The following is a 25,113-nucleotide window of genomic DNA, read 5'->3' on the forward strand; positions in this document are numbered from 1 at the left end:
TCAATAAAAGCATAAGTTTGAAGGGTACCTCTCAAGAAAAAGTTGAGAACTGCTGCTATACAATAGAAAATTGACTCAAGCTGAACTTAGTTCTAAGTAAGAAAAACAATTTCTTGGCATCAGTAGCGGAATCATTGCGTCAGTATTGGTTCTAGAGACGGTCGTTGGTGGCCCAAAAAAGTGCCGTAGGTAATAGCGTCCCGGATAACATTTTCAAGGAACACTTGCAGCACACCGCGGGTTTGCTCGTAGTTGAACCCGAAGATTCACTTGACTCCTCCACGCCGAGCCAGCCGACAGATTGCGGGTTAAGAAATGTCTTGTATGTTGTCGTGCAACACCTACCGATGTCGCTTCGCCTTTGCCGAGTCCCTTGCCTCCTTTGCCACGGCCAACCAATATGATGTTGGTGATCTGGTGGGTGTGCGTGTTTGTCTATGTGTTTGATCTATCTCTAAGACTCCCAGCAGACCGCGCGCGATGCTATAGTGCGAACTGAAGTAGCGTGCGCGTACCAGACAACAGATTTCTTGTTTGCAATAACCATTAATTCCGCCCCTTTGGTAACCGTTACAGGTGCACATTTTAATTCACTGTTAAAGTTTAAAAATTTTAAAAAAATAAAAATTTAAAAATTTAAAAACTTAAAACCTCATTTAAGTTATTATTTTATTAATTAATTTAATTTAATTAATTGAAACTTAAAAACTAACTAACTAATAATTAAAAACTACTTAATTTAAAAATAATTTGAAAATTTAAAAATCTCTAAATGAATCTCTAATTGAATTTTCAAAACTTTAAAATTTAGAAATTTAAAAATATAAAATTTAAAATTTAAAATTAAAAAAAATGAAAATTAAAAAAAAAATTAAAAATTTAAAGATTTAAAAACTTAAAAATTTAAAAATTTAAAAATTTAAAAATTTAAAAATTTAAAAATTTAAAAAATTAATAATTTAAAGATTTAAAAACTTAAAAATTTAAAAATTTCAGGATTTAAAAATTTAAAAATTTCATTTCAAAATTTCAAAATGTCCAGATTTCCAAATTTCAAAATTTCAAAATTTCATAATTTCAAAATTTCAAAATTTCAAAATTTCAAAATTTCAAAACTTCAAAATTTTAAAATTTCAAAAATTCAAAATTTCAAAATTTCAAAATTTCAAAATTTCAAAACTTCAAAATTTCAAAATTTCAAAATTTTAAAATTTTAAAATTTCAAAATTTCAAAATTTCAAAATTTCAAAATTTTAAAATTTCAAAATTTCAAAATTTCAAAATTTCAAAATTTCAAAATTTCAAAATTTCAAAATTTCAAAATTTCAAAATTTCAAAATTTCAAAATTTCAAAATTTCAAAATTTCAAAATTTCAAAATTTCAAAATTTCAAAATTTCAAAATTTCAAAATATTAAAATTTCAAAATTTCAAAATTTCAAAATTTCAAAATTTCAAAATTTCAAAATTTCAAAATTTCAAAATTTCAAAATTTCAAAATTTCAAAATTCAAAATTTCAAAATTTCAAAATTTCAAAATTTCAAAATTTCAAAATTTCAAAATGTCAAAATTTCAAAATTTCAAAATTTCAAGATTTCTAAATTTCAAAATTTCAAAATTTCAAAATCTCAAAATTTCAAAATTTCAAAATTTCAAAATTTTAAAATTTTAAAATCTAAAAATTGAAAAATTCCAAATTTTAATAAATTTCAAAACTTAAAAATTTAAAAATTTAAAAATTTAAAAATTTAAAAATTTAAATATTTAAAAATTTAAAAATTTAAAAATTTAAAAATTTAAAAACTTAAAAATAAATTTAAAAACTTAAAAATTTAAAAACTTAAAAATTTAAAAATTTAAACATTTAAAAGATTAATAATTTAAAAATTTAAAAATTTAAAAACTAAAAAATTTAAAAATTTAAAAATTAAAAAATTTAAAAATCTAAAAATTTAAAAATTTTGAAATTTTAAAATTTAAAAAATGTTTAAAGATTATAAAATACAAAAATTTTAAAATTTTGGGATTTAAAAATTTTAAAAATTTTAAATTTACTTTACCCTATAATAAAAATCAAAAAGATTAAAAAAACCCAGATTAATCCACCTAGCGGTGATGGTGCCTTTCTCGCTCGTTCAAAAGGTTTGGAAAAATCTCAAATAACACCAATATGTGGATTGGTCTTATTTTTCATATTTTCAATTGAAAACAACGGGACAGGATTCTACGTCAAATGCAACTTGTTGTGAGCAAATCGGTTAAGGATATGTGCCCGAAAAATGAGTGACATTTTTTACGCGATGTTTTTGTATGAATTTGTATTTTGGCCATAACTTTCGATCCCATAGTTCGATCTGGCCAATTTCAAATAGGAAACAATGGGACAGGATTCTGCGTGGAATGCAACTTGTTAAGGATAAGTGCCCGAAAAATGAGTGACATTTTTTACGCGATTTTTTCGTATGAATTTATATTTTGGCTATAACTTTCGATCCCATAGTTCGATCTTGCCAATTTCAAATAGGAAACAATGGGACAGGATTCTGCGTCGAATGCAACTTGTTGCGAGCAAATTGGTTGAGGATAAGTGCCCGAAAAATGAATGACATTTTTTTCGCGATTTTTTTGTATGAATTTGTATTTTGGCCATAACTTTGATCCTATAGTCCGATCTGCCCAAATTTAAAAAAGGAAGTAATAGGACAGGATTCTGCGTCGAATGCAACTTGTTGCGAGCAAATCGGTTGAGGATAAGTGCCCGAAAAATGAGTGACATTTTTTACGCGATTTTTTTGTATGAATTTGTATTTTGGCCATAACTTTGATCCCATAGTCCGATCTGCCCAATTTCAAATAGGAAATAATGGGACAGGATTCTGCGTCGAATGCAACTTGTTGCGAGCAAATTGGTTGAGGATAAGTGCCCGAAAAATGAGTGACATTTTTTACGCGATTTTTTCGTATGAATTTGTATTTTGGCCATAACTCTCGATCCTATAGTCCGATCTGGCCAATTTCAAATAGGAAACAATGAGACAGGATTCTGCGTCTAATGCAACTTGTTGCGAGCAAATCGGTTGAGGATAAGTGCCCGAAAAATGAGTGACATTTTTTGAGTAGTTTTGCGCACACACACATACACACACACACACACACACACACACACACACACACACACACACACACACACACACACACACACACACACACACACAGACATCACCTCAATTCGTCGAACTGAGTCGATTGGTATATAACACTATGGGTCTCCGAGCCTTCTATAAAAAGTTTGTTTTTGGAGCGATCATATAGCCTTTACCGTATACTTAGTATACGAGAAAGGCAAAAAAGAAATTCTTAAAACCTAGAAACATAAGAATGCATATTTCTAAAACTAAACGAAATCCAAAAAACCTAAAGTTTTGAAATCTTATAGTTTATTAATTGTAAAATCAGAAAAATTTAAAAAAAATGGAGAAAAATCCAAACATTGAAAAATCTAGAAATCTTAAAATTGTGAAACCAAACTTTAAAATCTAAATATTTTAATTCTCAAAATTTACAAATCTCAAGAAAATTAAAATTGAAAATAAAAGAATAAAGTAGTCCATATAATTTTAATATTCCGAAGCTCCGAAGCTTCTTCTGAATGTGGATCAAAGAAGGTTAAAATCATACATACAGCGTTGGTTGTTTAGTTCAGCATATGCGTTCGGTCCGCATCGATTACCTGAAAATGTAGAGAAAAAATTACATTGTTATAATCGATTTTTTTTTATTTTGTGATAACATTTTTATTATTACACGCTTTATTAAATGAAAAGAATGTTTTATTTTGTGGTACATCTTTTCATTGCTATTCACTTATTGCCTTTCTAGTATACTAAAAGAGCGTTAATTTAAACGATATTATCGTCTGAATGTATGCAATTTCCACTGCATTATGTCAGTTTTTATTTGATTCATGCTATGGGAATTGACATAATGCTATAGAAATTGCATACATTTAGGGCGTACTTGTTGGAAAAGATCCATGTCCGCCCGGAATAGTGTAATTTTCCGCGTCTATATTTTTACGCGCTAATTAGTTTTCAGATTTTTTTGCCTTTCTCGTATACTAAGTATACGGTAAAGGCTATATGATCGCTCCAAAAACAAACTTTTTATAGAAGGCCCGGAGACCCATAGTGTTATATACCAATCGACTCAGTTCGACGAATCGAGGTGATGTCTGTGTGTGTGTGTGTGTGTGTGTGTGTATGTGTGTGTGTGTGTGTGCGCAAAATTCCTTAACAAAATGTCACTCATTTTTCGGGCACTTATCCTCAACCGATTTGCTCGCAACAAGTTGCATTCGACGCAGAATCCTGTCCCATTGTTTCCTATTTGAAATTGGCCAGATCGGACTATGGGATCAAGAGTTATGGCCAAAATACAAATTCATTTGAAAAAATCGCGTAAAAAATGTCACTCATTTTTCGGGCACTTATCCTCAACCGATTTGCTCGCAACAAGTTGCATTCGACGCAGAATCCTGTCCCATTGTTTCCTATTTGAAATTGGCCAGATCGGACTATGGGATCGAGAGTTATGGCCAAAATACAAATTCATTTGAAAAAATCGCGTAAAAATGTCACTCATTTTTCGGGCACTTATCCTCAACCGATTTGCTCGCAACAAGTTGCATTCGACGCAGAATCCTGTCCCATTGTTTCCTATTTGAAATTGGCCAGATCGGACTATGGGATCGAAAGTTATGGCCAAAATACAAAATCAAACGAAAAAATCGCGTAAAAAATGTCACTCATTTTTCGGGCACTTATCCTCAACCGATTTGCTCGCAACAAATTGCATTCGACGCAGAATCCTGTCCCATTGTTTCCTATTTGAAATTGGCCAGATCGGACTATGGGATCAAAAGTTATGGCCAAAACACAAAATCATACGAAAAAATCGTGTAAAAAATGTCACTCACTTTTCGAGCACTTATCCTCAACCGATTTGCTCGCAACAAGTTGCATTCGACGCAGAATCCTGTCCCATTGTTTCCTATTTGAAATTGGCCCGATCGGACTATGGGATCAAAAGTTATGGCCAAAACACAAAATCATACGAAAAAATCGTGTAAAAAATGTCACTCATTTTTCGGGCACTTATCCTCAACCTATTTGCTCGCAACAAGTTGCATTCGACGCAGAATCCTGTCCCATTGTTTCCTATTTGAAATTGGCCAGATCGGACTATGGGATCGAAAGTTATGGCCAAAATACAAATTCATACAAAAAAATCGCGTAAAAAATGTCACTCATTTTCGGACACTTATCCTCAACCGATTTGCTCGCAACAAGTTGCATTCGACGCAGAATCCTGTCCCATTATTTTCTATTTGAAATTGGCTAGATCGGACTATGGGATCGAGAGTTATGACCAAAATACAAATTCATACGAAAATATTGCATAAGAAATGTCACTCATTTTTCAGGCACTTATTCTCAACCGATTTGCTCGCAACAAATTGCATTCGATGCAAAATCCTTTCCCATTGTTTCCTATTGAAAATTGGACAGGTCGGACTATGGGATTGGAAGTTACCTTTTTTCATAAAAATCACAAAAAATGTCACCTATTTTTCGGACACCTAACCTTAATCGATTCACACGAAACAAGTTGCATTCGACGCAGAATCCTGTCCCATTGTTTGCCATTAAAAATTGGCTAAATTGGATTATGGGATCGGAAGTTATGGCCGAAACACCATTTTAGCCTTTTTATACGAAAAGGCTGTATGTAACCAAACTTTTACAGAAGGCCTGGAGACCCATAGTGTTATATACCAATCGATTCAGCTCGACGAACTGAGATGATGTCTCTGTCTCTCCCACTTCATACGGGAGTTTGGCAGAAAGACGGTCATGATATTTATATCATAACAAATGTTGCCCTCCGCTCGCGTGATGGGAATGACATTTTCGTTTTCTTTTGTGTAGTCGGAGCTTCAGTTCAACTAACATCCAAAAGTGATATCCTTAAAATATATGGCTGGGTGAAATAAAACAGGGTTATGTACGTCAAAAGATTGGAAAAGGAAACAAAATGTCGATATTCTTCTTATCATATTGTAGGTCAAGCTGAAAACCGAACCGAGGTCCCGCGAAATCGCATTTTCTCGCATTTCCGGATGTTGCAACTGCATCGCGAGTAGTGCGCAACTGTGCCATAGTCGGGCACCACTCGCGATGCAGTTGCGACATCCGGAAATGGGACAAAATATGATTTTCGGTTTTCAACTGGATCTACAATATCTTTGCCATAAATAATCTGATTTTCATAGAACGGACAAAGAAATTTGTTTTTTTACTCCTAGCCACTAGCTCATCTTTTTTCAAGCACACACATTTTACGAAGGTCGAGAAAGGCACCATCACCGCTAGGTGGATTAATCTGGGTTTTTCTGTGTATACTAAGTAACCGAACCGAATTTTTGATAATACTCAGCTATGAATTGATGGAAATAACTGAATCTATCTCCCTAAAGTGTAATTTAGACCTCTCTTAAGTGCTTTTCTCCTTACATTTTATAATACAGAAGAAAGGCACCATCACCGCTAGGTGGATTATTTTGGTACTCTTTGAATACCACCGTCTATCACTACCGAAGGCGAAACTATTTTGTTTTCTTTCTTTCGTTTCTGCCTTACTCGTAACCGAACTTTTGATAGAAGACTCGGAGACCCATAGTGTTATATATCGACTCAGCACGAAGAATTGAGGTGATGTCTGTATGTGTGTGTGTGTACAAAAAATGTGAGACACAATTTTCTGTACTTATCATTATCCGATTTACTTGCAACAAGTTGCATTCCACGCGATATCTCTTTTTTTTTTGCTATTAAAAATTGGCCCAATCGGCCATTGCGTTTCGGACTTATTAAAAAAACCCAGATCAATCCACCTAGCGTTGGTGGTGCCTTTCTCGCGCATTAAAAAAATAATAAAAACACATAAGAGAGGTCAAAATAGCACTTTAGGGGGATAGATTTTACTTTTTACATCAATTCATATGCATTTGCGGTCATTTGAATGCATTGCTGCAATCCTTGAAAAAAAAATTTCGTTTAATTTTTTTCCTAAGGGGACCCTTGGCAGAAAAACAATGATTTTCAATAACTTTGGAACGCAATGACCGATCGGGCCAATTTTCAATAGGAAACAACTAGACCACAATCCACGTCGACTGCAACTTGTTGCGAGCTATTCGAATAATGCTAAGTACCAAAAAGTGTGTCTCACATTTTGTACACACATATACACACATACATACACACATACAGACATCACCTCAATTCGTCGAACTGAGTCGATTGGTATATAACACTATGGGTCTCCGAGCCTTCTATCAAAAGTTCGGTTTTGGAGTGATCCTATAGCCTTTACGTATACTTTGTATACGAGAAAGGCAAAAATGGTATAATTTTCGATCCCATAGTCCGATATGGCCAATTTTCAATAGGAAACAACAGGACAGGATTCTGCGTCGAATGCAACTTGTTGCGAGCAAATCGGTTGAAGATAAGTGCCCGAAAAATGAGTGACATTTTTTACGCGATTTTTTCGTATGAATTTGTATTTTGGCCGTAACTTCTGATCCCATAGTCCGATCTGGCCAATTTCAAATAGGAAACAATGGGACAGGATTCTGCGTCGAATGCAACTTGTTGCGAGCAAATCGGTTGAGGATAAGTGCCCGAAAAATGAGTGACATTTTTTACGCGATTTTTTCGTATGAATTTGTATTTTGGCCATAACTTTTGATCCCATAGTCCGATCTGGCCAATTTAAAATAGGAAACAATGGGACAGGATTCTGCGTCGAATGCAACTTGTTGCAAGCAAATCGGTTGAGGATAAGTGCCCGAAAAATGAGTGACATTTTTTACGCGATTTTTTCGTATGAATTTGTATTTTGGCCATAACTTTTGATCCCATAGTCCGATCTGGCCAATTTCAAATAGGAAACAATGGGACAGAATTCTGCGTCGAATGCAACTTGTTGCGAGCAAATCGGTTGAGGGTAAGTGCCCGAAAAATGAGTCACTATTTTTGAGTAGTTTTGCGCACACACACACACACACACACACACACACACACACATACACACACACACACACACACAGACATCACCTCAATTCGTCGAACTGAGTCGATTGGTATATAACACTATGGGTCTCCGGGCCTTCTATAAAAAGTTTGTTTTTGGAGCGATCATATAGCCTTTACCGTATACTTAGTATACGAGAAAGGCAAAAATGGTATAATTTTCGATCCCATAGTCCGATATGGCCAATTTTCAATAGGAAACAGCAGGACAGGATTCTACGTCGAATGCAACTTGTTGTGAGCAAATCGGTTAAGGATATGTGCCCGAAAAATGAGTGACATTTTTTACGCGATTTTTTCGTATGAATTTGTATTTTGGCCATAACTTCTGATCCCATAGTCCGATCTGGCCAATTTCAAATAGGAAACAATGGGACAGGATTCTGCGTCGAATGCAACTTGTTGCGAGCAAATCGGTTGAAGATAAGTGCCCGAAAATGAGTGACATTTTTACGCGATTTTCGTATGAATTTGTATTTTGGCCGTAACTTCTGATCCCATAGTCCGATCTGGCCAATTTCAAATAGGAAACAATGGGACAGGATTCTGCGTCGAATGCAACTTGTTGCGAGCAAATCGGTTGAGGATAAGTGCCCGAAAAATGAGTGACATTTTTTACGCGATTTTTTCGTATGAATTTGTATTTTGGCCATAACTTTTGATCCCATAGTCCGATCTGGCCAATTTAAAATAGGAAACAATGGGACAGAATTCTGCGTCGAATGCAACTTGTTGTGAGCAAATCAGTTGAGGATAAGTGCCAGAAAAATGAGTGACATTTTTTACGCGATTTTTTCGTATGAATTTGTATTTTGGCCATAGCTTTTGATCCCATAGTCCGATCTGGCCAATTTCAAATAGAAAACAATGGGACAGGATTCTGCGTTGAATGCAAATTGTTGCGAGCAAATCGGTTAAGGATAAATGGCCGAAAAATGAGTGACATTTTTTTAGTAGTTTTGCGCGCACACACACACACACATACACACACACATACACACACACACACACACACACACACACAGACATCACCTCAATTCGTCGAACTGAGTCGATTGGTATATAACACTATGGGTCTCCGGGCCTTCTATAAAAAGTTTGTTTTTGGAGCGATCATATAGCCTTTACCGTATACTTAGTATACGAGAAAGGCAAAACATTGTTTATTTTCTACATTTTTCCTTTGGAAAAAAAATCAAAATCGTACATTTAAAAAAAACTGATGTCATGCATTTAAATGAATGCAAATAAATGTGAATTGATGGAAATAACTGAAACCATCTTCCTAAAGTGCAATTTTCACCTATCTTAAGTGCTTTTCTCTTTACATTTTATAATACAAGGGAAAGGCACTATCACCACTGGGTGAATTATTTTAGTTTTTGCCTTTTTGCCTTTCTCGTATATTTATCCTACATTTCACACCTAATTAGGAGTATTTTAACGTATACGGTATATGTAACCAACCCTATCCGCTTCAAATCACAAGGAACGCAAAAGAGAACATTCTAACGCCCGTTCGACGCCATTCCAACTCAGGTGGGTCAGTCAGATGGGTCTTCATCAGCCCGTACATAGGACCAGCAGCAAGTCGTCGTTGCTGTTTTTGATCCGTTTCGTTTTTGGACTCTTTTCTTTGTATCGAAACCGGGTAGCCGGCTGGCGTCGCGTCGCGTCTTCACATTTGGCATTGATCCCAGGTCTGCTACATTCACGGCTATCATCTCGCACGCGCACGAGATGAACCCGTGACAGCGGCGAAGACTTACTCACGTCGATCGCCGTTGCCAGAGGCTTAGCTGGTCGCCATCGCATCAACAACATTGTAGACACGATCCACGGCTCGTATAGCCATCCACCCATCCCACTCTCAAGAAGACTGTGTGCTGTCGCCGGCTATTGGATTTTCCTGCAGAGCGCAAGCACAACTTCTCTGTGGAAGATGTCGTCCGATCGACCCACAGTGTTCATTTATTAAAATCGCTCTTATGCAAATTCACGAAAAACTTTATAACTTTCTGAGTTATTAGAACTAATAGAACAACATCATAAACGATTTATGCGAGATAGGTTAGGATTCATTCAGTTAGGCCAGTTTACTAGAAACAAAACTTCTAATAGAAAGTCGATACAAGTCAAACAGGTGACATTAGACCACGAATTTCATGCAAGACAAAACTTCTCAATAAAAGTAGAATTCTAAAAAACATAGCTACTATTGTATTCTCATGATCTACTCGAGCTTGATTTGATCATCGGACCATCACTGGGGAACCACAACAGAAAAAAAGGGAGTGTGCGGAAGAATCGTGGCGCGGCTTTTCGACGCAGCGTGACTTGCCATGGCGACGACAGCAGACGCCGCAGTCGGCTTCTAAAGTACCTTGTAGAGAGGCACAGTGGCGTCGCTTTATACCTACAAGTATATAAGCGAATTTATAGAAAAAAAATCGTTAACTTTCGAGATAAGTCAGATAAAAAATATATTTTATCATTTTTTAGCGTCAATATTGTGAAAACAAAATCGCGTTAAACCAAATTTCTATAAATCGTGTAGAAATCAGATGATTCTTTTCAACTTGATTTTTTCAGATACAAATTTCTGCAAAAATGTAACCTTGCTAAATACAGCTAATGATTTCGAGACATTAAAAAAAGTAAACATACCTGTTTAGAAAAATATAAAAAAATAGAAACAATGGGACAATAATTTTTATCATCTCCATGCGCCACTGTACCAAGACGACTTTGGTTGGCTTAATACCGCACGATTGCCCACTCCCCAGCCACAGCACAGTCCGGCAGTTAGTCATTTGGCAGTGTGTGCATTTATGAGCATGATATCAGAAATTAATTTTCCATTTTCGATTACAATTATTTTATAAATAAATAATGGAAATGTATGCGAAATGGAGCTTTCGCGGGGAGACCGGCGACACCGGTGGATGATTCGAAGTTCGCGTGATGAAGTGGTCAAAATCACCGACGGCGACGATAATGACGGCAGTGAGGGTTCCAATGCGATTGAGCATTTTCATTCGTTACGTACACATGTAGTTATATCGAGATCTGTGATGCGTTGGGGTGAAGTGAAGTCGGGGGTGAAGTCGAATCAGTGTGTAAGATATTGGGGCTTTTGGGAACGGGAATGAGCGAAGACCATCGCGGGATCAACAGATGCTACGACGAAAGTATTCTGTTTTAATCACAAACAGACATTGTCTGTCGGTTGATGTCTGGTGTCTGGCGGAAGACTACACAACAGTGAGCGAGATACTGATGAGTGATGATTCAAACCGTAGATCATAGTTCTACAGACAGATGTAATGAAAGATGTATGCTTTTGGATTTCAATTTGAAATCGGTTTGGGATTAAAATCTTAATCTCATCAGTTGCCAAAATGCAACTTTCAGAGCTGACCAAAATCTCCTGGATGGCGATAAACATCCGCTTTTTATTCCTTACAGCGAACTTAATACGATAATCATGCACATGCTCATTTATTCCTTTTCCGTCAGGTCCGCTGCCGCGCCACCCAACCCATGTGAAGTGTCAGACAAAAATAAATCTACGTTCGCTGACTGAAATCGAAAAAAGGGAAGCCCTCATGTTGGCGTATAGAGAATCCGCCTGCAACGAGAATAAGAATGTGCATCGAAAACAACTTGTTAAGCGCCACCGGGCTCGGTGGTGTCTCATTCGACGCGGTGATGTGGAGTGCAGTGGAAGGCGATCGATGACGGACGGCGACAGGTCACCCAACCAACCAACCACAGTGCCGCCGTCATCATCATAAACGGTTGTTGGCGCTTTCGTCTCCACTGAGCGGGCAAGATCCGGGAAAAGATGCTTAATCAAATTACATGTGATGGGAAATAAATGCACTTTGTTTCAGTGGTGTACGATGGTAGGTATAATGGACATTAGGCCTAATTGACGTTACGGATTATACGAATAATTACCCCAAATAACTATCAAGAAGATACAGTAGGGGTATTCACGTAGCGCTTGGTATTCAGGGTATTTCTTGTATACGTGGTATATTTAGCCAAATATTTACGAGCTGGTATTTCTTTCAAAGGAAATCAGACTTACGCGACTGTATGCCGATACACTTCGATTTTGATGTGTATTCGTTTACACCGATTTACAATACCATGTTCAAGGGTATTGATATGATATTTTTCAGAAAATAAATAACAAACGTGGAATCTTGCTCTTAATAATCGAGGTTCGTCAAGTTCCTATGTGCGTACCGGTTTGGGTTGTACATGACATTTGAGCGAGGCTGCTTTTCTCATTCTTATATGCTGCGTTTCAACAGGGCAAGTGAATTAAACAACTCAGTTGAGTTCAATTGACTTGCCAAAAGTTGAACATATTCAGCTTTCTTTTCGTTCAAGTGAATTAAATGAAGGTGCTTACACGTTCAATTCGCGTTTAATTTACGCGACTTGCTTAATTCACATGTCTTATCTAAACTTAGAATTACGGATAGCGCTAAATAATAGTCTAAATATATGTTGCATGCATGCATATTCATCAGTGCGCCCGGGGCTGATTGGGGAGATTGAAATTATCGTTGACAAGAAAAGAGAATGACCCATTTTCACGCTATGGGAGATATAGGCGAGAAAGTGAGAAGCGAGCAAATACTATCTTCTCACAACACTTTTCATGAGAATAAGATTCCCGATACAATATTTTCGTTGATCAAGAGCAAGTGATAAATCGTTTGTTTATCTGTGAAAATAACAACCCGATAATTAATTTTCATTGTTTTCATCGGTTTGATCTTTGACTTTATCGCACACTGTGGGAAGTGTAAAGCATAATAGGAACATTGAACAGATGTAATTTTTTTTAGTTTAGTTTATTAAATTTATTTCAAGTAATACACTGCCGTTCTACGCATAACTGTTCCATTGATAATGAAAATCAAGCTAGCGTCAATTTGTTCAACTTATTTTAGAATTGATTGGATCTGAAAAATCTACCAAAATTTCTGGAACGTGATAAGCGTAGGCAACACTTTTCTAGAGCGTACCACTGACTACTACTTATGTAAACGTCTTTCAGTCTTCATTATCATCAAACGACAACTTTTTTTTTTTCAGTGGAACAAATCTACTCGAGTTTGTCATCAAAGATAACATAGGACAATTATGCGTAGAACGGAAGTACACTACCTGTAATTGCATATCTGTCCTATATGAATAGGAGTCCCAGCAAAGATAAGACAGATATGCGATTACAGGCAGTAAGCTCATCACTAGTTTGGCGGGCCAATAATGGGGAAGAAAAACATCCCGAGACGGAACTTGAAAATCATTTTTTTACAGGGGGTCTAGTACAGGACATATTCAGTCCGACTTTCAGATGTAAATATCAACGAACAACGCCATGAATTTGAGCTTTTTATGGATATACCATGCAGGGGAGAAGCAGAACATGTTATAAACTTAGCGAAATAAATTTGTTGGAAATTTTTTTGGTTTATGGTATAGCAAGTGCAAAGTTCTGCTACTAGGGAACCACTATTGGTCATTTCAACCTAGTTCAGATGGCAAAAACAGGGATAGACAAATAGGTCTCACTTTTTTTTCTATTACTGCTTGTTCAGATATGTACATATTTACTGCTACAGGTATAATCAAACAAATAATTGGAAAGTTTTAAAAATTCATTTAATAACAAAACCTTCAAAGATATTCAGCAATGCAATGTTCAATACAATTTTGTTTAGAATATTGCTTATTGTGCTCTCTGTACCTCCCTCCGTAAGCCGTAAAAATCCATTAAATCGGTGAACTCCCCCTTATTCTGTATCATTGGCGAGTGATCTGGCGAGAGCCTTCGGAATAATACTCTTATTTGATCGTATTTTCAAAATATTTTCCAGGTTGGCTGCACTAATGCGATTTCTGGACTTTGTAAACACCAAATTGTATTGGCTAAAATCTCGCTCAACACTACATTGTGTGGGTGCCGCTCCAAGAATGACTTGAACTAATTTCCAAAGCTCAGGATCTTCAAAACGTTGCTTCGCCCAATGATCAATGACACTGAAGCCTTTTTGATCAGCATCCTTGCGTGACTGATTTGCAATGTTCCTGATGCGCTGCTCTAATGAAGAGATTTCTGTCGAAGTTTGAATACTTTGCCCAATTTTTCTTGATATGAAATCATTCAAACTGAATTGGCTTGTTGATGCCGATGATACTGGTTCACTTGATGTGCTTGGAGGCGATGGATCAGAAGAAATGTCATCAAAGGCTTGCTTCGAGGCTGCTGTTATTTTCTGGTTTACTTTAATCAAAAAATTCTGAAAATGAGAAAATTGAATTTGTGTAGACAGTTAAAAACACGTGACCTAATAAAGCGACTAGGAGATACTACGTACTACAATATTTTCTTTCTGCTGTGGAGAAAATAATCCAGACCCACGGAAAGAAAAGCGTGGATCAACGTAAAGTGCAGCTTGCATGGCATAATTACTGAACAAATATGCTTCTCTTTTCTCCATCGATTCCAGAATTGTCTTCACAAACATGTTGCTCTGCACCGACGCTACTTGCCCATAAGCTGTCATCCAGTGGCCAAAAAAGTCGCTCAAAGTGCAATTGAGCTTTTGAATTGCAATGGTGCAATCGTAGAGTGAAAGCTTAAAATGCTTCCACATAAGCTTCGACAAATTCCCACTGATTTGATAAATCTGAATGAAACAAATTGAGGAACATGAACAATAATTAATCGATCGGTATGAAATACTCGTCTTAGTCAAATATAACTTTAAAAATCACAAAAATAAAACAATATGTATAGTAATTGTTAAGTAGTAGTAACTGTTGAGAAAAAAAAACACATTCTTTTAATTAGTTTTATTATAACTTACCAAGTTCCTTGAATTCTTGACCAAGTTTGTCAAAAAAATCTTTTTGATCGAGAAGTGATACAGCCATTAAGTAGTTTGAGTTCCAACGAGTTGCCACCGGCGTTGGTGGATACCTTCCCCCAGATACATCAAAAAAGTTTTTGTACTTGACATTTTGGTAGGATACAGTTAACTTTGATAGCTTTTTGAGTTCGGGTTGGTACTCTTTACAGGCATCTGAAACCACGAGTTGCACGGTATGTGCTCCGCATCTGACAGTCACAGCTGTGTGGGATACTATCGATTCTAATTCCTGCAGCATACCTTCCACAACGAGATCTCGCTCATCTTCATCGTGATTCCCATCGACAATCTCTTCTCCCTCAAGGTCCTCTTCGAATTCATAAGTTCCAGTATCTTCTAAGGTCTCTTTAGCCATAAGAGATGCCATTTTGACCATATTGCTCCCATTATCGATTGAAATGCTATAAATCTGCTGCGGTCGAATTCCGAGATGATCGAGGATCCGAAACACTTCATCTTTAAGATAAGCCCCAGTGTGTCTTTCGGCAAGCTCAGCGACAGCTGCATGAAAATTGTGAAATAGTCAATTTATTGTTATTTATGTTTACAATATTGCTACTTACCAAGTGTACGTTTCTGCAATTCACCTTTACTGTCCACAAACTGCGCATTTAAGCCAAGAACACTCCGACGCATTTTGGATGCAATATCGGCTTTGAGGGACAACAATCTGCCCTCTACTTCCATAGAAATCTCTTTGTCAATTCCAGCTGCAACTTTTGACACATATTGACGCATGTTGTGGCTATTGACAGTCAAATTCATGGCTTCGCAGAGAGGTTGAATAACATCTTGCATTCCTTCCCAGTCAATTCCTATTAACGGTAATCCATTGACAGATATCATCTTCACAAGGCCACCCAACAACCGCTTCGGAGACATCCGTACAGGAATTACTGGATCTCGCTCTTTCTCACACTTGATAGAATCCACCTCTCCTAGACCAAGGAGTTGGAATTCCTTCGGATGATGCGTTTGTATGTGCCTCTTGAAATTCCCGACAACAAGCTTATTTTGCATGTAAACACAATCAGGAACAATAACACAACGATGCTCACCGGTGGGCAAGATTGTCTTTGCTTTATTAATAATTTCAGCAATACTTCGCCGTTTTTTCGGAGCAGAAGAATCTGCAACACCAGTTTTTTCGGAACTCATTATAAAAAAGACACTTCACTGCACAAAACTGTAATTTTAATTGTTGCACTTCACCACATCAAAATATGGCAAATAAGACTATGTTTACTTTCCTGTCATTTCTCAATACGTGAGAAAAATATAAAGAGCGCCAAATGAGAGATGAGAGAAGAGAGGTTTGCTACAAAGGATTGCACTGGTGTATACATAACCGACATAACCACATATTTTGACAGTTCCATAGTGGCGTTACATATTGAAATCATGTTTTATTTTTGAACTTACAAGTTCGGTAAAATGTTTCAGAATTTCATTTAATTTCTCTGAAAAATTTACTTTCGATTAACATTAATTCAATCCCAATTAGTTTGATTTGTAATCTCCAGGTTCATCGAGCGACGTCATCGTGCAACGCGATTGCTGCACTCTCTTTCGAGTTTTCTCTTACGACCGTGGATAAGTGTCATTATTATTATATATGAACATTCTTGGGCTGCAAAATGGTGGGTTGACATCAAGGAAGGAGCGCCCAACAGAGCTCTGGTCCCCACAAGTCCCTATCTCACGCTTCCACGGGTCGTCCGATGACAAAAGACCGCCAGCTAAGGGTTGTGTACTTAGCTGGTAGTGCAGCCTGGGCACTGTTGTCCTTCTGACATCAGCTAGAGTGAGAAGGTACGCCTCGAGCGTCTGTTCACCAGGAGGTGCGGCTCAAACAGCGTCTGCCTGGTACCCAGCGGCTGATTAACGAAATGCTGTATCGCGTCAGCTATACCTAAGGTGGCAGCCCCATCATCGCGATGTAGGTAACGCGACCCCGGTAAGGTAGCTTACTGAAGCCTCTCAAATACCACGAAAAATGGAGATAGAAGAAAAAGAGAACGTTATTTTTGGCAACCGACCCGGCAACGAAATAAGGACTATGATTGGAAACTCGGTACCTGGAATGTCAGGACCCTAAATGAACCTGGACGAGTGAGCCTTCTGGCTCGTGAACTGCAGAAGGTTGGAGTGAACGTGGCTGCTATACAAGAAGTCCGATGGCCTAGATCCGGAGAACGTGAATTCCGAGCCGTGGACCCCACGACCAATACTGCATTCAAGTATAGCATCTATCACAGCGGCGGTGAAAAAGCAGAGCATGGAGTTGGTTTCGTAGTGATGGGCAAGCAGATGAAGCGAGTGATGCTGTGGAAACCCATTAGCGAACGAATCTGTGTGTTGAGGATACGGGGCAAATTCTTCAATTACAGCCTAATCAACGTGTACGCACCGACAAACGATAAATCCGACGACGTGAAGGACACGTTTTATGAATGTTTTGATAAAGCCTATGGAGAGTGCCCAAAGTATGACGTGGAATTTTTTATCGGAGACGCTAACGCTCAGGTCGGTAGAGAGGACTTTTTCCGTCCCATAATTTGTACGGAGAGCCTTCATTTCGCTACCAATGACAACAACCTACGGCAAGTAAATTTCGCTGCTGCCAGAGGGATGACCATCAGTAGTACCTACTTCGCACGAAAGAACATCCGAAAGCACACCTGGAGACACCCAAATGGTGAAACTTGCAACCAGATAGACCATGTTCTGGTGGATGGGTGCCATTTCTCGGATGTTATCGATGTGCGGACATTCAGAGGTCCGAACATTGACTCTGATCACTACCTCGTTGTCAGTAAAATTCGATCACGGTTGTCAACTGTATCGAACGAAAGATCACAGCGAACGATGCGTTACAATATCCAGCGATTGTCGGCGGAAGGAGTATCGGCTGAGTACCGCCAGAAGCTCGACGAACGGATAAGTGCAATCAACGTTAGCGACAACATCAACGATCTATGGGAGTCGATCCATGGAGCGGTGAGCACAACAGCACGAGAAGTGGTAGGCACTGCACAGAGGCGACCCAGGACGGGATGGTTCGATGTGGAGTGCCAGAGAGTGACAGACGAGAAGAACGTTGCCAGAAGCCGGATGTTGGTGTCAGGTACCCGATCGAATAGAGATCGGTACAAGGAAGCAAGAGCAACCGAAAAACGAACCCACCGCAGGAAGAAAAAAGAGTACGAAGAACAAGTGATTAGTGAGGCGCAGGAAAAAATGGAGCAGAACGATATGCGGAGGTTTTATGAGTCTGTCAATGGCGTGCGGAGAAAGACAGCGCCATCTCCCGTCATGTGCAACGACCAACAAGGGAATTTGCTGACAGATAAAACTGAAGTGGCTGCCAGGTGGAAGCAACACTTCGAGACTTTGTTGAATGGAGGTAGTGACGGTGCATCGGTGAACAGAATAAATATTAGCGACGATGGACAAGCTGTGGAGTCACCTACACTAGATGAGGTTAAAAAAGCTGTCAAAGAGCTGAAAAACAATAAGGCTGCGGGGAAGGAACAGCTCCCGGCTGAACTTCTCAAACATGGCAGTGAGCAGCTTTATGAAGTTCTGCACCATATTATGTCGAAAATATGGGAAGACGAGGAAATGCCTGCTAGCTGGTTGGACGGCCTCATTTGCCCTCTCTTTAAGAAAGGGCACAGACTGGAGTGCGCCAATTACCGAGGAATAACCCTCCTTAATTCGGCGTACAAAATTATGTCCCGTATTCTGTTCAACAGATTGAGACCGCTTGAAGAGTTCTTCGTCGGCGAATACCAAGCAGGTTTTCGTGAGGGCCAATCAACGACGGATCAAATGTTTACCCTGAGACAAATCCTTGATAAATTCCGGGAGTACAACTTGCAGACACATCATCTGTTTATTGATTTCAAGGCGGCGTACGATTCAGTGAAACGGAATGAATTATGGCAAATTATGCTTGAACATGGTTTTCCGGCGAAACTGATACGGCTGATTCGTATAACGTTGGACGGATCGAAATCAAGTGTAAGGGTTGCGGATGAAATATCGACGTCATTTGTTACCTTAGATGGATTAAAGCAGGGTGATGCACTCTCGAACCTACTGTTCAATATAGCGCTCGAGGGAGCGATTAGGAGGGCTGGTGTGCAAAGAAGCGGTACCATTATCACAAAATCGCATATGCTCCTGGGATTTGCGGACGATATCGATATTATCGGAATTGATCGCCGTGCCGTGGAAGAGGCTTTTGCGCCTTTTAAGAGGGAGACAGCGATCAATACCAGCAAAACGAAGTACATGGTCGCTGGCAATCAACGTGGGTTCATTAGTGGTGGTGGTAGCGAAATAGTGCTGGATGGTGAAAAATTTGAAGTGGTAGAAGAATTTGTGTATCTTGGAACATTAGTGACGTGCGATAATGATGTTACCCGCGAGGTGAAAAGGCGTATTGCAGCTGCAAATAGGGCTTATTACGGACTTCGTAACCAGCTTAAGTCCCGTAGTCTGCAAACGAAAACAAAACTCGCGCTGTATACTACTCTGATTCTTCCGGTGGCTTTATACGGCCATGAGACATGGACGTTAAAGGAGGCTGATCGGAGAGCTTTCGGTGTTTGAGCGTGAGGTGCTGCGGACAATACTCGGCGGTAAACAAGAGAACGGTATCTGCCGGCGTCGCATGAATCACGAATTATACCAGGTGTATAAAGGGCTGGATATTATTAAGCTTATGCAACACGGCAGACTACGGTGGGCTGGTCACGTTGTTCGTATGCCGGAAGAACGACAAGCGAAGATAATATTTAGTAGAGAACCCGGAAGAGGCCGCAGGCTTCGTGGAAGGCCGCGTACACGATGGCTTTTTGCAGTTGAAGAGGACCTGAGGGCGCTCAATGTTCAGGGCGACTGGAAGCGATTGGCCCAGGATCGAGTCCAGTGGAGAAGGATACTCCATTCGGCGTAGGTTCATCGAAGAGCTGTAGCCCATCAAGTATCAAGTAAGTATGAACATTCTTTCTAGAATTATCGGTGAAACCATCTAGTTGAACACTGTTTCTCACTAAGTCTGCGAGAGAGATATTTTCAGCTAGCACTAGTGAGAAGATAAGTTATGATCAATTTGGCCTGAGTTACGAAAATATTCCTTTCTCATCGATCAGCGATAGGGAGCCATAACGATGAACTGTTGATAATGAAAATGAGTGATAATTTCTTTCCCGTGGCGCTAGTGCACATAAGATTTTGGAATCCTTTGAATATCTCGAAATCTGTCTGATAATAACAGACAGATTCCATAATGGAAATTTGTCGTGTTTCACAAAGTTATTCTAAAATTCAAAAACATCTGCGAGACGACGCGACACTAGTGTACGTGGCAGAGCTTTAAATATTCGATTATTTTTTATGAAGCCCATCGGCCTTCTTTGTCACTTCACTTCTAAACATATTCATTCATATTCGGCTCTGTACCGTCAATTTTCAGAATGAATATAGGTCAGTGAGTATTTATTTGAATATCACAAATTATTAAATAATCGTAAAACTAAACACATGTTTGATGATTTAAATAAAGACACGCATAGATCTATTCCCGATGTTCAATTGATGGGCATTTTTAGCGCCAAATGAAAATATAATCAAGGCAAATTTTGTTTTTTTTCCGCGCGCAGTTACCATACTCAGTGGTAATCAATTGAATGAATTTATGAAGAAGTAAACTGAGTAGGTAAGTCATTCATGGCGTTGTTCGTTGATATTTACATCTGAAAGTCGGACTGAATATGTCCTGTACTAGACCCCTGTAAAAAATGATTTTCAAGTTCCGTCTCAGGATGTTTTTCTTCCCCATTATGGGCCCGCCAAACTAGTGATGAGCTTACTGCCTGTAATCGCATATCTGTCTTATCTTTGCTGGGACTCCTATTCATATAGGACAGATATGCAATTACAGGTAGTGTACTTCCGTTCTACGCATAATTGTCCTATGTTATCTTTGATGACAAACTCGAGTAGATTTGTTCCACTGAAAAAAAAAAGTTGTCGTTTGATGATAATGAAGACTGAAAGACGTTTACATAAGTAGTAGTCAATGGTACGCTCTAGAAAAGTGTTGCCTACGCTTATCACGTTCCAGAAATTTTGGTAGATTTTTCAGATCCAATCAATTCTAAAATAAGTTGAACAAATTGACGCTAGCTTGATTTTCATTATCAATGCAACAGTTATGCGTAGAACGGCAGTTTATTACTTGAAATAAATTTAATAAACTAAACTAAAAAAAATTACATCTGTTCAATGTTCCTATTATGCTTTACACTTCCCACAGTGTGCGATAAAGTCAAAGATCAAACCGATGAAAACAATGAAAATTAATTATCGGGTTGTTATTTTCACAGATAAACAAACGATTTATCACTTGCTCTTGATCAACGAAAATATTGTATCGGGAATCTTATTCTCATGAAAAGTGTTGTGAGAAGATAGTATTTGCTCGCTTCTCACTTTCTCGCCTCCCATAGCATGAAAATGGGTCATTCTCTTTTCTTGTCAACGATAATTTCAATCTCTGCTAGTGAGAAGATAAGTTATGATCAATTTGGCCTGAGTTACGAAAATATTCCTTTCTCATCGATCGATAGGGAGCCATAACGATGAACTGTTGATAATGAAAATGAGTGATAATTTCTTTCCTGTGCGCCCCTTACATCTAGAAATATTTTGAAAACTTCCATCTTTCATTCTCAAATAGGCTACAACAAATCGTCCCAGACCATTTGAACAATATGCAATTATTCTCTCTTTTCGCTATACTTTGATATAGAACAGATAATTTTGTCCATTTACACATCAATATACCGAGTACACTGCGTGGAGCATTCACATGAAAGCAGTGGTAAACATTTAGCAAATACGCCTTGTTAAAAATACCACCCTACATGAATACCCCTAGTGACTATATTTTTTTCAAGACATGTATATTGGACATGTATAGATAGCCTAGTCTAGCCTAGAATCGAATCCGGAACATCAACAGTATTGAACACTTGCCTAGCCCATATGCTTGTTGAATTTGTGTAAAACAATGTAAAAAAATCATTTATCAAAATATATGAATTCTGTTGATGTTTCTTTTTATATACCACTTGTTGTGGATATTTTATGCCAAACAACCTTATGCCCAATGGGATAACCCAAAGTACTTCTAGTGACGGTTGGTGGGATGCGTTCTTCCATTGTTGTAACGAGAGCCGGTCTATTTATGCTGGGCCTGCTGGCTGCATGTGTAGTGCGATACCGACGAAAACAGTCCAGGAAGGATGAGTAAGAAACCGGAGCACTACGCGTCCATCATACCGTAAACATTCCACGCCCTGTTGATCGGCACTTGACGGGGCGCCCCGGTAGGAACAGATAGCAGCAATAAATTCGACGCAGACGATGAGGATTTCTGCGATTGCGTGTGGCAGTGATTTTCTCATGGCAACTTGTTGACATTTTAGCGAGTGAAACAACGATTGAAGTTGGGAACAGAGGGGTGTGTCACAGAAGAGAAAGCCTCCACGAGCTCGTCCTTCTGTGGCCAATGATGGGCAAGGCTCCCCATCAGTGGAAACTGATGGATGGGAAACAATTCCGATACACTGCTGTCTGTCGGACGGAGTCCCCGGCCGGGGTGCGTGTGAGCTGAATGAAGATGAGATTGTGTGGGAAAATATTACGATATCGTACCCAGGATTCCAGAAGCAACGTTGTTCCATCGCTTCAATCGCGTTCATTACGTAAAAGTACGGTCTTTAGAATATAAAATATTAAATTATGTATCATGTACTATCCTCCTAACAAACTGAGTTGATGAGGGTGAGCCATTCCTGAATTCATTTGTTGAGACCTGGAACTATGTCATTTGATCGGAAACCTTTTCTAGGGGAATGTTGTTTGTTCTTCTTGAATAATTTTCAAAAATCCTTGTCTTCTCAACTTTTCTTCCTCTTTTTACATCTTCATCCTTTTCATTATAACATCTTCTGCTTTTGTGTTCTCTTCCATCCTTTCTCTCGTCTTGTTCTTTTATATAATTCTTTCTTCTAATTGCCTTTTTCTCATGATTGTATCATTTTGCATTATTGAGTGGTATGGGCGTTTTGCATCATATTCTCCTGTAAAAAATGTAAACATTCAAAATTTGTGCAATACTATTGCGCAATAAATCAGTATTGGGGTAATTTGACACTGGAGGATAAATTTAGCACTTAAAAAGAGCGTCAAAATCCACAGTGAAAAAATTGGGTGTCGGTGCCGTAGTTAGAGTAAAATCAGTAGTGATTATGTTTCATTCCAAATTTTCGACCACTATTCTAGTTTGAATCTGGAGCAAAATAGAACAAAATTGCTGTTTCCCCACCATTCATACTAAATTTTCAATTAACCTTTGCATTCCCAACCTCTTTTGTTCATCAAAATTTTGATGATGTTTTTGTTCTAATTCATTAAATTTTTGATCGATTTGTTTGAAATTTTCAGACATGAACCAGAAACTAACATAGATTTAGAGGATCGATCGATTGTATATATCGGTCCAACGGTACCGGATATATACGAAATCCCTGTGGGGTCTGTCGGGTGGCCATTTAGGACATTTTTGACTTTTATTTTTGTTATTCGTACCAATATCGTCTTTTTGTCCCCGTATCGTGATGAAAACTTATTTGCGATGCTTCTGAACAAATTTGGAAGCATGATGGCCACACTGGAACCGGTTTCGGAGCTCTCACTGGGGACATATATCAGAATACTTCGAAATGTATCATGAGTAGGGTGGCTCAAATTAGTATGGGAAAAACTTTTTTCAACTTTTTTGACGGGCCGCCCTTTTATTCAGTTCTATTTGATACCCTAATGCTCTGGACAAAATTTCAGCCAAATCGGTCAACGTTTGGGCGGTGCTAAACTCGTTGGAAGTCTATATGCAAAAATGTATGCAGAAACATCTAAAAACAGTGAATTGCAGTTGGACGGCACAACTTACGATGGAGAACTATGATACTCATTCAGATCTTGAAGAATTTAATACAGAATGTTATGCAGAAAACCGCGAGAAGATTAGAGTTTGCCCGGCTTAGTTATTAGCATTTCTCTGAAGAGGGGTTTGAGCAAATTTCGTTTCTTTTACCTTTTGAAAAGAAATAAATTCACCTCTACAACACTCCAGTAAAATGCTAATATCGTTGCCTAATAAACTCTAATCTTCTCGCGGTTTTCAACATAACATTCTGTATTTAATTTTACAAGAATAAGTATCATGATTCTTGATCGTAAATTGTGCCGTCCAACTGCAAATCACTGTTTTTGGATGTTTCTGCATACGTTTTTCCATATCAACTTCCAACGAGTTAAGCACCGCCCAAACATTGACCGATTTGGCTGAAATTTTGTCGAGAGCATCATGGCATCAAATATAACCGAATAAGAGGGCGGCCCATCAAAAAATTTGAAAAAGTGTTTTTTGAGCCACCCTAATCATGAGGCATATCAATCATCGGCATTTTTTGGCGAAAGTTGTTTTGAAACCAATTTTAGATTTCTACTATCAATTTTGATTCTTTTGATCCAGTTGATCCAAACATCCCGGGACACCTGGAACCAATTCCGGAGACCCTGTGGAAGACTTGAATCCGGGTTTTGAAAAGAACATAGCATGCGACATATGAAACCTAATGCTTCTCCATGACAAAAATGTAGGATAACAGTTTTTAGATCTTGATTCTACCTTTAGCCACTTCCGGGAAAATCCGGAAGTCGAAGGAAGCGGTTTCGAAGTTTGTTTCATAAGTTGAAGTTCGCTACCAAAGCTCTTAATTGTACGCACATTTCAACTTTTTGAAATCAGATCGAGAAAAATACAATCATAGGTTTGCCTCTAATATAATTTTGAACCTTATTGGTCATGTTTCGGGCACCAGGAACCGGTTCCGGGATAGACCTGTGCGCCGCGGCGA

General features: G+C 38.3%; 2 protein-coding genes across 2 annotated transcripts in view; both read right to left on the bottom strand.

The window, feature by feature from the left end:
* Positions 1–25,113, bottom strand: part of LOC134216364 (uncharacterized) — a 119,149-nt gene that overhangs the window by 56,662 nt on the left and 37,374 nt on the right. The gene's annotated exons all lie outside the window — the stretch shown is intronic.
* LOC134209737 (uncharacterized) lies at positions 14,989–16,117 on the bottom strand. The gene is made up of 3 exons (XM_062685752.1): positions 15,679–16,117; positions 15,053–15,616; positions 14,989–15,002 (listed from the first exon to the last, which is right to left on the bottom strand). Exons 1-3 carry the CDS (start codon positions 15,995–15,997, stop codon positions 14,989–14,991), a joined length of 897 nt encoding a protein of 298 aa, XP_062541736.1. The 5' UTR covers positions 15,998–16,117.

Source organism: Armigeres subalbatus, chromosome 2 (genome assembly GCF_024139115.2).
Source record: "Armigeres subalbatus isolate Guangzhou_Male chromosome 2, GZ_Asu_2, whole genome shotgun sequence".
NCBI lineage: Eukaryota > Metazoa > Arthropoda > Insecta > Diptera > Culicidae > Armigeres > Armigeres subalbatus.